The following is a 16107-nucleotide window of genomic DNA, read 5'->3' as shown; positions in this document are numbered from 1 at the left end:
CACCTACTCGGCTCATTTTCCTCCCATTGGAAACGACAGGATTTTTTCCCCGACAGGATGTGGTCTATCTTAGTAGAACATCTTTGGTAATATTGCTGTCGCTACTATTTATTATCACAACGGGTGATCGCATTGACAATTCACTTCCTGGAACCACTCGTTGGTGCCCTATTGTCCCCTCCCTGCTCTCCCCACCCCGCAGATATTTCGCTTCTGCCCCCCCCCCCCCCCCCCTTCCCTCGGCGGGGCGGGGGCCATAGGTAGACCAGAGTGGCTCCGCTCCGAATAAATTAGGGAGTGGGGTGTCTCGCTTTCTTTACCATCTCTAGTACACTGCGGTGTACATTTTCCATCTGCACACTTCCATCTTCACTGCTTCAGCAAATCTGTGCTGCAAGTGAAGGGTGTGAGAGTGAATGCAGGAGTGAAATATCAATGGCCAGCTTGGAATTTATAATACACTTGAGATGAAGGAACTACCGAGAACGAAGAAACAAATATGAGTTAAAACGTCAAATATCAAACGAATGGGCTGCTAAGGAACTCAAGTAAGTGAAGCAATCTAGCTAGCCTAATTAAGCTAACTTGCAAGGGTTGGCAACTCTGGCAGGTTAACCCAGCTAGCTCGCTGCAGATCCTGTAGTTAGCTATTATGACAGCCATTAACACATTAGCCGAACTTGATAGCCATGATGCGCTCGCGCCATGTATGTAATTTATATAGCTGAGATTCATAGCTAACGTTACGTTTAGTTAGGATGTATCGTAGCCATGCTTTATTACAAGATGCTAGCTAGTTGAGCTGTTGTGTATGGAGCTAGCTAGTTATCCTTTTGCAGCAGGGCCTCCGCGATGGCTTCAAGTTTGTATGCTAATTGGTTAACTAGCTAACCTTAGTTTGTCAGCTTGCTAATTTACATAACGTTAGTCAACTAATTGTTATGCTAACTATTGGCTAATCTGACCTAGCTACCGATGACCAGGTTTATTTGGAGATTTCACACTATTGGATTACTTAACGCTATCTACAGTCGGCTCATTTACATTCCACAGCAGCACTGACCAAACGTTAGATATCTGCTAGCTAGAAAGGCCAACTTGCTAATGAAATGAAGACGTCATCAATAACAATGTCACATGAGCCCAGAAGGTTAACATTTATTAGATGGCTATCTAGCTACGTGGTTTAAAATATACCTCTACTTAGCTAACTGTGCTAGTTGACAAATTCATACTAGATAACATTATCAATGGATGAGACTGAAATGTCACTGGATGACTCTGAAACATGTTTTAATGCGTTATTGCAGGTGGTGACAGTTTGTATCTGAGAACCCAGGCCATCCACAAGACTTGTTCAGTGGGTCAAGATGCCTATTCCTCCCCCTCCCCCTCCACCCCCTGGAGGCCCCCCTCCACCCCCCACCTTCAGCCAGGTAAGAACTTATTGAAGCATGGAAGGTGCCACCTGAATGCAAAATGCTTCCTGTGCAACTAACTGTGTGGGTCTAAGAGAGAACTGTATCAAACAAACATATGATGGGGACATATTAATGGGTTTGAGCCATGATGAAGGCCTAGCTCCAAACCATGATGTAGGCCTAGCTCCAGTGTAGTTAATATGAATTAGTTGTCCAACCAACTTGACAACTCATAGGTCCCTTTTTCGAAGGGATTTATATTCACTGGTGTTGTGTTGTGAATTTGTTTCCCCTTGTGCGGAGAGCACTACTGAAATCTGAAAAAAAGCTGTTCTCGTGGCCCGTGATTGTGCGTGCTATCCTCTCCCTGCCAAGCCCAATCAGAGGATGTGTCTCAAATGGCACCCTATTCGCTTTTTATAGTGCACTGCTTTTGACCAGGGCCCATAGGACTCTGGTCAAAAGTAGTACACTATATAAGAATTAGGGTGCCATTTTGGGATGTACGCAGAGCCCTTCTGGTTTATTCAAGTGATTAGCGCTGCTCGCTCAAGTAATCATCCTCAACATCTAATTCACGCTAATTAATGACTTGATGCGAAAGACTCACGAAATAGAAAGTCCCCTATCAAGAACACGTTCTACCCGGCTAATTCCCTTGCACCAACTGTGACATGGCTTTCTGCAAGCCTGTCAGGCTATGTATAATCTCGGTTAGTTACGGGCAAGTCTATGGTCCAAATAACCCCCCCCCCCCCCCCCCCCCCCCCCAATCCCAAATTTGAAAGACGCCTGTGAAATCGTGATTTATCCAAAGCACCCGATCTAATGCTGCTCGTTATCTCACGCATCCCATTGTATCATAAAAGATCTACTGTACTGTTTATGTAGTCTGTCCACGAGAAATTAGGTTATGTACTTGGTCTGTTCTCCGGTAGCATAAAGTGTGCTGTGGTGCGCTAACTAGAGGACACACACTCTCTCTCTCTTCCCCTCCCTTCGCAGGCCAACACCACCCCACCCAAGCTCAATCGAGATGAGGCCAAAGGCAGAGGAGCCCTGCTCGGTGACATCCACAACGGGGCCAAGCTGAAGAAGGTCGGCGTGGTCAATGACAGGAGCGCACCCATCTTGGAAAGTAAGGCCACAGCACCACTAAGGTTCACCCTGGTGTCTCAGATCTACTATTCTGGTAGTGTTTTACTGACTAATCTGATTGGATGGAAGTAAGAAGCACAGAACTGATGAGGCTAGGGTAGTGCATGGAGCACACTCACTGGGGGTCAAGGTTTATTTCGCAGGCTTGAAATGGGAGACCACGAGGGTTATTTTACATATAATAGGTTACTATTGTAATGTATGTAATTTAACCTTGTTTTCCCTGTCCAGAGCCTAAAGTAGGTGGTGGTAGTAATGGAGGTGGAGGCGGCTCGTCAGGGGCCATTCAGCCAATGGGAGGTCTTTTCCAGGCAGGTGTGCCTAAATTACGACCAGTCGGAGGCAAGTATTTAATATCCTAACTGTTATGGTGTCATTTACAAAGATCTCCCAAAAAAATCTGGACCGCTGAAGGAGTGGTCCGTCAAACTTATATCGGGGGGAGGGTTTAGAACAGCAATTGAATTCCCTTCCATTATATTTATTGCTGGCAAGTTTGGGAGCAAGCTAGTTCGTCAAAGCACGATTGCAATAGGTGAAAAATGAGCACTGGTTTTTGACTGCGTAGGTAGGGCAGACCGTCAGGTTTCAGTGTTGTCATTGGGCTGTAATAGATCTGACACAGGCACTGCTGAAGGAGATTTGCTGATTCACAATAATGAGTTCCCTAACCTGCACGTCTGCATTGGTCTTAGATGTCATCATAGGCAGGGCAGGGCCTTACCATCTGTCAGGGAGAAAATGTTAGAAAATGGATTATGATGACTAAAATAACCTAATACACTACCGTTCTGTAGTAACTCTGCACTGAGACATGTCCTCATGTTTCTCTGTTCATGTATAAATTCATCTTCATATAAATTGCTGGTGACATGACGTGACATTTTTTTTTTGGTGCAGATGGCTCGGTTGGCAGGTCAGCCCTGACGCCTCCTGGCACGCGCCCCGCTGCTCCTCGCCCTCCTGTTCGCCAGGACAGCACAGAATGCTCAGCCCAGCAGGCCTCTCCCCCGGAGCACTCCCGATCCCAGAGGCCCTCCCTCCCCGACCTCTCCCGCCCACTCAGCGGAGGCAGCCCAAACAGTGGCATGAAGCACAGCTCCTCCGCCCCTCCACCTCCTCCCCCTTTTTCTCGCCGGGGCAATGCACCCCCTGCCCCAACTCAGAAGGCGCCACCACCTGCCCCCTCCTACAACCGGGAGAAGCCCCTCCCTCCCACGCCAGGACAGAGGGGAACTTCCCCGTTGCCGGCCCGCAACAGCGCCCCTCTGCCTCCTTCTCCCAACAACAACCGCCGGCCCCCGACATCAGGGGGCTCCTCAGCATCCTCCTCTTCCTCCTCTCTGGGTCCACCTCCTCCCCCGTACCGCCAGCCCATAACCAACGGCCCCTCCAGCCCGGTTAACGAAGCCGCCCCGGAGCTACCTCATAGACACAACTCCCTCAGCAAGAAGCTGTCGCCCGGACCTGGACACACTCCAACCCGGGGGCAAGCTCCACCCCCGCCGCCCTCCCCCTCCCCGCCAGGCGGACGCCCACCCCCACCAGTCCGTGAGCCCCCCGGCAGAGGAGCAGGTATGTTCCTACTCGTGCTCTCCTTGTTCCTCTACCTGTAATGGAGCTGGATTAGGGCCAGCTTTAATGCTTTCTACTGTTTGTGTTATGCGTAGTTCAGTTACATAATTCGGTCATGTTCTCACTGCTGTGGCGCACTATTTTTTATTTTTTTTTACCTCCATCTCCTCTTGTCAATCACCTATCATAATGTGAGGCAAGCGAGGAGAGGAGATTTGTTTATTAGTGTAGAAATTAAATGAGTGTGGAAAAAGCTGTGGCAAGGTGTGGCACTACAGTCAGTATGATGGCATGTCATGACAGGCCTACAGCGTTCCTGTCTTGCTGTTGTATTGTAATGACTGATGGTTAGCCAGTGTGGCTGTTCTGTTATTCCTTAATGACCATATCGTTTGTCTGTACAGCTCCACCCCCGCCTGGGTCGACTCAACGAAACGGTGGTCGGGATGCCCCCCCTCCGCCACCCCCCTACAGAGGTAGCCCCTCAGAGCCTCATAGCCGTGGCAAGCCCCCCCCTCCACCCTCCCGTACCCCTGCCGGACCCCCGCCCCCTCCCCCACCTATCCGCAATGGACACCCCTCCATTTCCCGCTCCTTCGTAGGTGAGTCGTCTTCCTCATGCTGCATCACCTGACCTCAAATTCGTTTTCCCTCTACATTAACAACCAACTCATTTTGTTAGTCAATCTACTTCGGAGTCTTTTGGAATGTATAAAATGTTGCAGTCCTAGTAAGTATTGAATCTGTAAAAGTGAAGGGAAAACTATACATTTGAGTTGGGTAAAGGGTAAACTGGCTTTACTTTATTTGTCATATAATACATGTTGTATTGGCTCCTTCGGATGGATGACTTTGAATTGGATCAGTACAAAAGAGGGGATTGAACTACCATCTCTTCACACTCTTCCCTACTTTTCTTTCCGTCCTCTCCTCCCTCTTGCCCTTTGTTGACCTTCAATGGCCTTGACCACCAACCCTGACCTGAAGCTGTCATCCTCCTAACCTTCTCTCCCTACAGATGACTTTGAGTCCAAGTATTCTTTCCACCCTCTGAATGACTTCCCTGCTCCAGAGGAGTACCGGCACTTCACCAAGATCTACCCCAGCAAAGCCAACAGAGGTGAGGGCTCACTTATCAGTGTGACACAATATGCCAATAAATAATATACACACATTTTCTGGTGCACAGTACAACATTTTTTTTACATGAAAGGAATAGCAATATTTTCCCATAGGCCTATAGTTTATTGTAACAGCTTTTTTTTGTTTTGGCTGTGTCTTTGGCAGTGATGAGGGGAGCTCCTCCTGCACCGCCTGTGGGAAGGTGAACACTGTGAGACCACTTCACTTCTACTGTACAGGAGACAAGGGTTATACACACACACACACACACACACACACTACTTTCTCACATAGAACCTAATATAACATATACCGACATGCTTCTCATTTGATAACATTCCATTTCACTTAAGCTCCATAACCATTCACTCACACGCTCGCCCTTGAATAGCCCAGGAATATTTGCTATGGCAGTCATGCTCCATTTTGAAGGTGGAGTTGGGAGCTTACTTATGCCATTCCCAGCCTGTGTCCGCGTGGGTGAACTTGCCCTGTTTTGTCACAAAGGCATACTTACCCATTGATAGTGTTTCCACGCTCGTGTGGATGGGGAACACTTTGACACTGGTATGAAAGACATCCACCCCCATACCACACAGACTGTTGCGATTTGTCAAAATGGGAGTAAAAAATGTCCTCCACGTCATCAGAGTATGCACTGTGAGAGCCCACATCACCATGCGACGGGAGAACACCAGTGACTCTACAGCCTGGTTCTAAGTGTCTAAAGGTGATTGACTTTTTGGGACCACTGTACCCCTTGCTGATGTAGGGAACTGCTACTGTTTGAAAGTTCTCTCAGGTATACAGTTTGTGGAACAGAGACCTGGAGATGATGATATTGGAAAGGCATTATTAGATGAGAGATTCTCTCCAAAAGTGCCAACTGAGTCGGACCTGAACTGGGAACAGCATACCCCCCCCCCCCCATCCTCTCTCCCTGCTGCAAGGCTGCCGGGGTTTCTCTTATGAATGGTGGGACGGTCTGATCAAAGCAATAGTTTCATACGTTCTGTGATTGTTGGCAGTAACCAACACCTGTGACAGTGACGATCGTTGGTTTGTGAAAAAGTCTTCCTGTTTAGAATGATGATGCACATGTATGGGATCTTGCAGCGAGGAATCTCTCCCTCCCTCCCTACGCAGAAGAAAAAACTAACCAGATGGATGCATGTTGTCTTTTTTTTCAGTGTGTGTCTGTCTTGACAAAATGCGTGAGGGGTGAGCTTGTTAGTTGTCCTAAATGCACAGCAGAAGGTTTATTATGCCGTCTAACACTAGTCTGGGTCACTGAAACCATTTCACGACAACTAACTCATACCAACACTACAACCCTCACTAGTTCAATGACAGAGCCTTTCAAATGCATTGCATGCTACAGGATGCTGAACCAGTACATTGACACAAATACTCAACCTGAACCCAGGCAATGAGTCGGAAGCAATCCAAGAGTTTATTGTTCAAAATTGATAGAGAGAAATTATGTTGAGGGGTAAGTATGCTTTCAAATACAAACCTTTTCCTGGAACTCGGCAGGATAAGGTTTGTTGATACCCACAATAGCCACGTGATGGCAGTATTTTGTTTTTCCATAGGGAGATGTGGGACCTACAGTATATGCTTGTGATGCAGTACCCATTCAATTTGTCTTTATTTATTTTTTTTAAACATACAAAGTTGTATTATGGATTTGGCCAATGTTGAGTGAGAGGGCAGTACAGACCCGTATGTCTGAAACAATTTTGAGTCTTCTGCTGAGGGTCGAATGGACAAACTAATGACCACTTCCATGTTGTTCAACTCAATCCTAGTTAAAATGTAATGTAGTCCTTACATTTCTTTGCTTAATGCACTTGTGACCACAAGACTGAAACAAATGCACATTGTTACACGGGGAGGTGAACCTTTAACTCTGGTACCTGTGATTTTTGTTCCTATTGTTTATGTGTTGTGTGGGGTTAGTCTTGTTCCTTATTTTGAAACGGCCCTGCACCGTGACCGAACCCCCTTAAACTGTCACTCACTATTCATTGTTTATTTCAACCCTTGCTGGTCTTCTGCCTTATTATTCGCTGTAAGAGTCAATTCAGGATTTGTAAAAAAAAAAGAGAACCAATCTAAGTTAATACACCTCATATGGTAGTCATGGCTATTCTACTTTTAATATGTATTAAGCTTGTAATATAGTGACTAAAACGGGGATAGGTAACGCCAGGCTTTTGTCAGAATCCAGTGACAAACTGTTAAGTCTTCTGCCTTCTGTCCCCCTTTAGATATTCCCTCTCTGTGTCACAGAGGGCCTGTGTGGCCATTTCAACAGGAGCAGTATGTACTCACATTGAGAGAACCTCCTTGTTTGTGTCTTCTCATCCCCCATTTCATACTTTCATACTTAGCTTAATCCAGGCCCTGATTCCTTCTGTACATTTCACCCTTCTGCGTCAGACATGTTGTACCAATTCAATTAAAATGTCAGTGATGGAAGAAAAAAAAGTATACTTTTCCTGTCTCTGTCCAGTTCATTGTCATCTGTTATTAGTGACGTTATGCAATAACTTGCCACAGGTTTTGGTTAAAGGGATAGTTCACCCACATTACAAAATTACATATTTATTTTATTTTAGGGGGTAGATAGATTGACTGGAGCTACAATGTCATTGTCTGCATCATTTAAAATATATATTTATTTTTTCCCCCATTGTGTTCCCTTAATTGGAGTAAACTAATGGGCAAAAACACTTAGCTTATACACTATATACACAAGTATGTGGACACACCTTCAAATGAGTGGATTTGGCTATTTCAGCTATACCTGTTGCTGACGGGTGTCTAAAATCGAATGCACAGCCATGCAATCTCCATAGACAAACATTGACAGTAAAATGACCTTACTGAAGAGCTCGGTGACTTTTAACATGGCACAGTCATAGGATGCCACCTTTCCAACAAGTTAGTTTGTCAAATTTCTGCCGTGCTGGAGCTGCCTCGGTCAACTGTAAGTGCTGTTTATTGTGAAGTGGGAACTTATAGGAGCAACAACGGCTTACCTGCGAAGTGGTAGGCCACAAGCTCACAGAATGGGATCGCTGAAGCACGTAAAAAATAGTCTATACTCAGTTGCAACACTCACTACCGAGTTCCAAACTGGCTCTGGAAGCAATGTCAGCACAAGAACTGTCCATCGGGAACTTCATGAAATGTGTTTCCATTGCTGAGGAGCCGCACACAAGCTTAAGATCACCATACGCACTGCCAAGCGTCGGCTGGAGTGGTGTAAAGCTCGCCGCCAGTGGACTCTGGAGCAGTGGAAACGCGTTCTCTGGAGTAATGCATAGTGCCAACTGTAAAGTTTGGAGGAGGAATAATGGTCTGGGGCTGTTTTTCATGGATCGGGCTAGGCCCCTTAGTTCCAGTGAATGGAAATCTTACCGCTGTGCTTCCAACTTTTTGCGGCCACAGTTTGGGGAAGGCCCTTTCCTGTTTCAGCATGACCATGTCCCCGTGCACAAAGCGAGGTCCATACAGAAATGGTTTGTCGAGATCGATGTGGCAGAACGTGGCTGGCCTGCACAGAGCCCTGACCTCAACGCCATTGAACACCTTTGGGATCAATTGGAACGTCTGTGAGCCAGGCCTTATCGTCCAACATCAGTGCCCAAGCTCAGTAATGCTCTTGTGGCTGAATGGAAGCAAGTCCCCACCGCACTATTCCAACATCTAATGGAAAGTCTTCCCAGAAGAGTGGAGGCTGTTATAGCAGCAAAGGAGGCCCAACTTCATATTAATGCCCATGATTTTGGAATGAGATGTTCAACGAGCTGGTGTCTACATACTTTTAGTCATGTAGTGTACATACTATATACAATTTACGGACACAATGTATTTTACAATAGTTATCTTGTTATTTTTAGTCCCACCCTTCAACCCCTCCCGGCTATCTCTTAACACCATCCAGTTTTGATTTCTATTTTCTATGTTTTTCAACTGTGCTGTGATGTTTCACAAAAGTTCTGAACCTTTCTCATAGTTTCTACAGATTGTAAATTAAATTTTTGGGGGGGCTAAAAGTATTATATTATTGATCGATTGACTGACTTTTCAAATCACCTATCAGTGCTATTTGCAGAGTGACCTGCAGGTAAATGTTGCAATTCTTCAGTTATTCCTGTAACCTGCATCCAGAAACAAGCTACAACACCAAAACAGTAAATCTGCAGAGCTGGGATGTTGTATTCCCTATATACAGTGAAAGTATTCAGACCCTTTGACTTTTTCAACATTTTGTTAGGTTAAAGCCTTATTTTAAAATTGATTTACATTACAGCCTTACGATTTATTTAACAAAATGTGGAAAATGTCAAGTGGTCTGAATACTTTCCTAATGCACTGTATATAATATCCTATTGGTTGCAAAAATGTATAATTTAAATTGAAAAATTCTAAGTTTTGAATATTTTTGTGTATACGCTCATAAACCATGTGCCATGGAATCGGTACATCGAAAATCTCTTCCCAACTATTTTGCCATCTTTTTGACACAGTTGTCACTTTTTTGATCCTTACATTAAATTGGTAAACTTTTTATTTAGCACAATTTCCTTTAACCAATTTTGGTCTTTAATGCAGGGCCAACAGCCATGTTCCGTTCTTTTTCCCAGTTCCACCTGCCTCTTCCATTTCTGCAATAATGCTGCAATGAATTAGTTGGTTGTAAATGTGGGTAGAGCAGACATTTCCATATATTTTTGTTAGCTGCACGTGTGACAACTCCATGCAGTAAGTATATTTGATTTTAGCCATAATGTTTTATTATTTGTTCTGTCTTTTCTCTTGGATTAAGCTGAAATTACAACCAACTCTCTACAGCTTATTTTAAAAATAGTAATATTTTGGAGATAATTACATTTTCAAATAACCGAAAGTGAGAGGTAATCTGAATAAAGGTAATTCTTGAACAAGGGGTGAGACATTCTACTAATCTGTTAGAGAACAAGTTCAGATTTAAGTATAACTTTTGTATGACTGAAGCCTTTGGTGAAAGGTCTAATACTATAATATTTAATCATTTCTGCCCCCCGAACCATGCTGGTTAAGTGTACCTTGAATTCTAAATAAATCACAGACAGTGTCACCAGCAAAGCACACCCACACCACCTCCTCCATGCTTCACGGTGGGAACCACAGATTTCGGAGATCATCTGTTCACCTACTCTGCATCTCACAGACACCGCGGTTGGAACCAAAAATCTCAAATTTGGACTTATCAGACCAAAGGACAGATTTCCACCGGTCTAATGTCCATTGCTTGGCCCAAGCAAGTCTCTTCTTATTGGTGCCTTTAATAGTTGGCTTCTTTGCAGCAATTCAACCATGAAGGCCTGATTCACGCAGTATCCTCTGAACAGTTGAGATGTGTCGTTGACTTGAACTCTGGAAAGCATTTATTTGGCCTGCAATGAGGTGCAGTTAACTCTAATGAACTTATCCTCTGCAGCAGAGGTAACTCTGGGTCTTCCTTTCCTGTGGCGGTCCTCATGAGAACCAGTTTCATCATAGCGCTTGATGGTTTTTTCGACTGCACTTGAAGAAACTTTCAAAGTTCTTAATATTCTGCATTGACTGATCTTCATGTCTTAATGATGGCCTGTTGTTTCTCTTTGCTTATTTGAGCTGTTCTTGCCATAATATGGACTTGGGTCTTTTACCAAATATGACTATATTCTATATACCACCCCTAGCTTGTCACAACACAACTGATTGGCTCAAATGCATTAAGGAAAGAAATTCCACAAATCACATTTTAACAAGGCACAACTGTTCTTTGAAATGCATTGCAGGTAACTACCTCATGAAGCTGGTTGAGAGAATGCCAAGAGTGTGCAAAGCTGTCATCAAGGCAAAGGGTGGCTACTTTGAAAAATCTCAAATAAAATATATTTTGATTTAACACTTTTTTGGTTACTACATGACTCCATATGTGTTATTTCATAGTTTTGATGTCTTCACTAATATTATACAATGAAGAAAATAGTAAAACATTAAGAAAAACACTGGAATGTATAGGTGTGTCCAAAATGTTGACTGGTACTGTACATAACTTTAACCATTGTCTTAGAAATTCTCAAGAATTGATGTTCCAGGCATTTATAAATAAATTCCAGTCATACATTATCAAAAGCTTTTTCAAAGTCAGCTATGAATACCGGGGCCTGGTTTCCCAGATGTTGCATAGTGTTCTGTTGTGTCCAGTGCTTATATTATCTCCAATCTATCGTCCATGTAAAAAAACCTGTCTAATTAGGATTAATTATATGCACTATGCATTTTGCCAGAATTTTTGCATCATAACACTGAAGTGTAAGGGGCCTCTGATTTTTTCAATGGACTGCATCTTTATTTTTACCACTAGGGTCCTGTTTCAGTAGTAATGAAATCAGACTGCCTTGTTAAGTATCTGATAACCACTCCTGTAAAAACGGTAGATTAAAACATACTAATAACGGTCCTCTGAGTACATAAAAAAAGGTTTGGTATATCTCAACTGCTATGCCATCCATCCCTGGAGTTTTCCCGGACTTAAAGGCTTTAATTGCATCAAGAAGTTCCTCCTCTGTAATTTGGCCTTCACATGAGTCTTTCTGTACAGATGTTAATTTTACATTATTAATAGAAGAACATCCATACAATATTAAAGCTGATCCACCACCCCCCCCCAAAAAAAATTTTTTTTAAATCTTTGGTTAGTGGAGATGGAAGAGACTGAAATGAAAACATATGCTTAAAGTACTTTTCTTCCTCTTTCAAAAAATATGGTTTGGTGAATCATGACTGACCATAATTTTTAACAAGTTTCAGTGAATTATTTTTGGTAGCATTTCTATGTTGAAGATTAAAAAATAATTTGGTACATTTTTCCCTATTCTATCCAGTTCACTTTATTTTTTATAATATATTACACTTGATCTTTCTTGATTAAGTTTGTCCATTTCTTTTAGTTTGTCCTCTAACTTATTCTGTGCTTCTATGGTAGAGTTTCTATTGCTATCTATCTGTACTGTTTGTCCTATTTCCTTTGTTAATATTAACTCTTTTGACCTAAATTGCTTTTGTTTTAAAGATTAGTATTGAATTTCCTCCAAAAGGCACATTTAAAAGTGTCCCATTCAATAAGGCTGGCCTTGTTAAAAGTTAATATGTGGAAATTCTTTCCTTCTTCGTGCGTTTCAGACAATCGGTTGTGTTGCGACAAGGTAGGGGTGGGATATAAAAGATAGCCCTATTTGATAAAATACCAAGTCCATATTATGGCAAGAACAGCTCAATCATTCTATGTGTGGCCGCTCTGTGAGCCAATACTGTATGTTAAGTGAAAATTGAGAAAGAGGCAGTAGCCAAGGTTAAAATGGCAGAATAACCCAACAGCACACAGGTGTCATCAGAAGAGGCTTTATTTAGGTGCGTAGTATCCGAGACCAGAGTGAAGGGCCTCCCCATGGTAAAAAGAGCAGATCGACTCCCAAACCCTCAGCCCCTACCTCCTAAACAAGTGATCGGTGTAAGCAATATAGTGATACTTCCATCTAGCCCATCACAATGGGCAAAGTGGAGGTCTTACTACATTACCACCTATCCAAATCTCCCAGACCTACACATTGCCTAGGGGTTAAGGGTTGATTTGACACAACTGCTCGGATATAACCTTGGACTACGTCTAATGACACATCTGAGTTTCGGGAGAGATGACTGTAAACACTGACTTCTGTACAAAAACAACCCCCCACGCGAGTCAAGATCCCTCACCCCAGGCCTCCCAGTCGCTTAAGAAGAAAAGAAAAAAAACTGAAGAAATATGCTGTACAATTCATCTCAACTACAGTAGCAGACTCCATTTCAGTCTCCATTTACACCCGTTCTCAGATTTACAAAACAAATAAAATAATGTCCTTGCATCTTACATAAAATAGAGTCTCCATATTATTTAGCTATTTACACATAGAATATTTACATTACAGCTTTATCGTACAGGCATTGCCAGGCAGCCCTCCGCGAAGGTCGCGAACCAGGGGTCCTGAGAGAGTTGCAGGCAAACAAGTGGTGTCAACGTCACTGGGTCCAGTTGTTCAACTCCATATACTTTCTATGAGAAAATCATCAATCAGCATATTAGAAACTATGGTGCAGTACAACTGGCCATGATGATGGTACCATGCCTATAGAATAAAACGGGCCTTGGCTCTTTTGTTGAGAGTTCTGCGACAATGGCTTTGTTAAATTGCGATAAAAATGATATTGAACTGAACTATACTGAACATTTTATACAATCACAAACAATTCTCATGCTGAAAATGTGCCCTGAGGTCAGGCAAAAGTGCTTTGTTGTTACAAATTTTGTTGGCCTCCCATCATCTGTACATAAAGAAGGGTTTGTCTTGTGATGGTGAACCTGTGGCCTCAGTCTGAACCCCCTAAAAGGGTGGAATTATCAAGAGCTGTCAATCAACAACTGACTCAACCAATGAGAGAGATCTTTGACGTGGGGAGCCAATAAGCCTGCAGCACATCATGGGGTTCAGAGACTTTTCATTCCACCATCACCCGAAATACCACGTCTTCTTGTGACACGGTGGAAGCTTTTGTTCAGAGGTATAAACTCTGGGTTTATTCTAGCCCAGAAGTACTAGTAGGAACTAGCATAGGAGTATATCTTCTATTATCCAACTGTCGCTGACTCGTTGAGGGCTGCCGCTGAGCTGTCGGTGGTAAGTGCCCATGTTGGCTGGAGGGGAGGGGTCAAGAGTTAGGTTAGAGGTCACGGAGTTAGATTGTCTCACATCTGAGTACTTCACAGAGAACAGATGGGACAACAGTAGGAATAGAGTCTGTCTGGGGGTCAAATGTCAAAGAGACTTCAGTTCAACTGGTCTAGTAAAACAAAGCCGGCCTTTCCCCATTTGGGCTAACCATCCTGGTTTGGGTAAGTTCAGAAAGGTCCAGTTGGGGAAGGGGATTTGGTGGCAGTGCAAACTGGACAGGTTTCACTTGGACGTGAAAGCAGAAGCATGACTTGGTGTTGGGGAAACAAAAACAAATCAAACAAAAGCCTACTATTCATTTATCCTCATTTTCTGTACAAAATGGCTGTCCAATCTGCTAGTCGAGTCAGTCCTGAAACCTCGTGCCCTCCTCACACAACATGCTCACAAAGTCACACGCACAAGGCTTCAAAGAAAAGAGTTCCAGTCATTTTTCTCAGCCGTTTCCAGCCGTCTGAGTATTGTACACAAAATCAGCAGTGGCTCGTGACAAGCAGACCGGGAAGGAGGCTGGAGGAATCCAGGAAAACAACCAGCATAGGAAGGTTACAAAAATGGCTAGCTGATTCAGCCAATCAGGGTTGAGACCATTGAGGGCAGAGTTGCAATGGAGAAGGGGGGTAAGGTGGGTATGGGTATCTCTCCCTCTTTCTCGTCCCTCTCCCACTCATTCGCACTTTCTCTCACATGTCTTTGGGCTCTAGCTTGCAGGACATTTCAAAGAGCAGGTTCTGATTGTCGATGACCTGCAGCTGGCGAACGTAGGCCTTGGTCTGGAGGTGAGAGGGGGAAGGCTCTGCATCCAGAGCTACGAAAGAGAAAGAGGTCGGTTTATTAGTTAAACATACCCCCAACAAAATAATTTATGCAGTAATCATATTCACCCCCTAGATCAGGGTCCCCCGGGTCAAATTTGGCATGCAGGTGGTTTTATTTGTACCTCCAATTTCTTAGCACAAATATATAGGTTGCAGCTGATTTCCTGGTGTTTTTACACACACACACACACACACACACACACACACACACACACACACACACACACGTCTAAAAACACTAGGAAATCAGCTCCAAGTTATTTTAATTTAAGCAACCCTTTCGCAAGTATTCCCACTCATAACAGAGGAACGTGATTCTATTCAAATCAAGGTAAGGTTTTAGTCAAACATATATGTTTGGGATTCTTGAGGTCAATTTGCAGTCTACATATTATTTGTAATTATATTCCATCCCCCGACCACCCGCTCAATAAAAAAAAATGAGGCCCAAGGCTGAATGTAGTTGATAATCCCTGCGCTAGATGGTAGTGTTAAACCCCCAGAGAAGCTGCTGTGGCGTGCAATGTCCTAATCTCACCACCGGATGGCGGCAGAAAGCCCTAATATTTCCACTTGACCTAACAAGAGGATAGCAGCAGCATCTGCTCACGACGAGCCCACACAACGCAGCAGGCAAAGAAACTGGTTTGATTCAGTTCTAACCAACAGCAAAACACTTTTTGTCAGGCAGGCTAACAATAGCCACAATTTGTCCTTTCCCATTCTGGGCGCAGAAAATCCTCCTTGGATGCGCCGTTATCCTCCTCTGTGCCACCATCACAACAGCAGCAGCAATCTATAGGATTAGATGGCCATTTACTCCAGAGCCCATTTCCAGAGCCATTTCCTTTGGGGGGTTTTCAATGGGTTTGTGAATGTGGTGTATGCCTGAATGTACCCTATAGCTGTCAGAGAACACAAGGTTAAACATATCCCTGTGTGCTCTATCTCGCTAAGCAGAAGTAACCTATGCGTAATGGAATCAGATGACCATTGGCAAAAGTCACTCAGCTGGACAGAGGGAGAGAGAAAAAGAAAGGAGAGATGGGGAGAAAGAGAGGGATAGAAATGACGGGGTAATTCAAAAGAGCGACCCCTGGGTCACCGAACGAAGCACTCCATACAGTCCATTAGGGTACAGTGGTAATCTCAGACAATGTACCGCCGTAACTAAGCCCTCTAGGATTTACACATCTAAGC

At 43.8% G+C, this 16107-nt stretch overlaps 2 protein-coding genes across 4 annotated transcripts in view; one reads left to right on the top strand and one right to left on the bottom strand.

Moving 5' to 3' along the window:
* Positions 1 to 222: 222 nt before the first annotated feature.
* Positions 223 to 7774, top strand: LOC129828826 (WAS/WASL-interacting protein family member 2-like). Its single transcript, XM_055890062.1, has 8 exons — positions 223 to 548; positions 1311 to 1436; positions 2427 to 2559; positions 2811 to 2921; positions 3480 to 4154; positions 4559 to 4756; positions 5173 to 5274; positions 5442 to 7774. The coding sequence occupies exons 2-8, from the start codon at positions 1371 to 1373 to the stop codon at positions 5480 to 5482; spliced, it is 1326 nt and encodes a 441-aa protein (XP_055746037.1). The 5' UTR covers positions 223 to 548; positions 1311 to 1370; the 3' UTR covers positions 5483 to 7774.
* A 4934-nt stretch (positions 7775 to 12708) lies between these two features.
* LOC129828810 (rap guanine nucleotide exchange factor-like 1) overlaps positions 12709 to 16107 on the bottom strand; it is a 31196-nt gene continuing 27797 nt past the window's right edge. For all 3 annotated transcript variants that reach the window (XM_055890033.1, XM_055890042.1, XM_055890050.1), the window contains exon 15: positions 12709 to 14897. In XM_055890033.1, the coding sequence (XP_055746008.1) occupies positions 14773 to 14897 (125 nt within the window). In that variant the 3' untranslated portion in view covers positions 12709 to 14772. The remainder of the gene's footprint in view (positions 14898 to 16107) is intronic.

Source organism: Salvelinus fontinalis, chromosome 2 (assembly GCF_029448725.1).
Source record: "Salvelinus fontinalis isolate EN_2023a chromosome 2, ASM2944872v1, whole genome shotgun sequence".
In the NCBI taxonomy this organism is placed as follows: domain Eukaryota; kingdom Metazoa; phylum Chordata; class Actinopteri; order Salmoniformes; family Salmonidae; genus Salvelinus; species Salvelinus fontinalis.
Note: the sequence above shows the minus strand (reverse complement) of the source record. Positions and strands in the feature narration are given on the sequence as shown.

What these genes read in the sequence shown, in the direction of transcription:
- LOC129828826 (XM_055890062.1), top strand. Translation starts at nt 1,371, where the DNA reads ATGCCTATTCCTCCCCCTCCCCCTCCACCCCCTGGAGGCCCCCCTCCA. An exon ending in TAAATTACGACCAGTCGGAG is followed by an intron (nt 2,922 to 3,479) that starts GCAAGTATTTAA and finishes TTTTTGGTGCAG; the next exon opens with ATGGCTCGGTTGGCAGGTCA. An exon ending in GCCCCCCGGCAGAGGAGCAG is followed by an intron (nt 4,155 to 4,558) that starts GTATGTTCCTAC and finishes TTGTCTGTACAG; the next exon opens with CTCCACCCCCGCCTGGGTCG.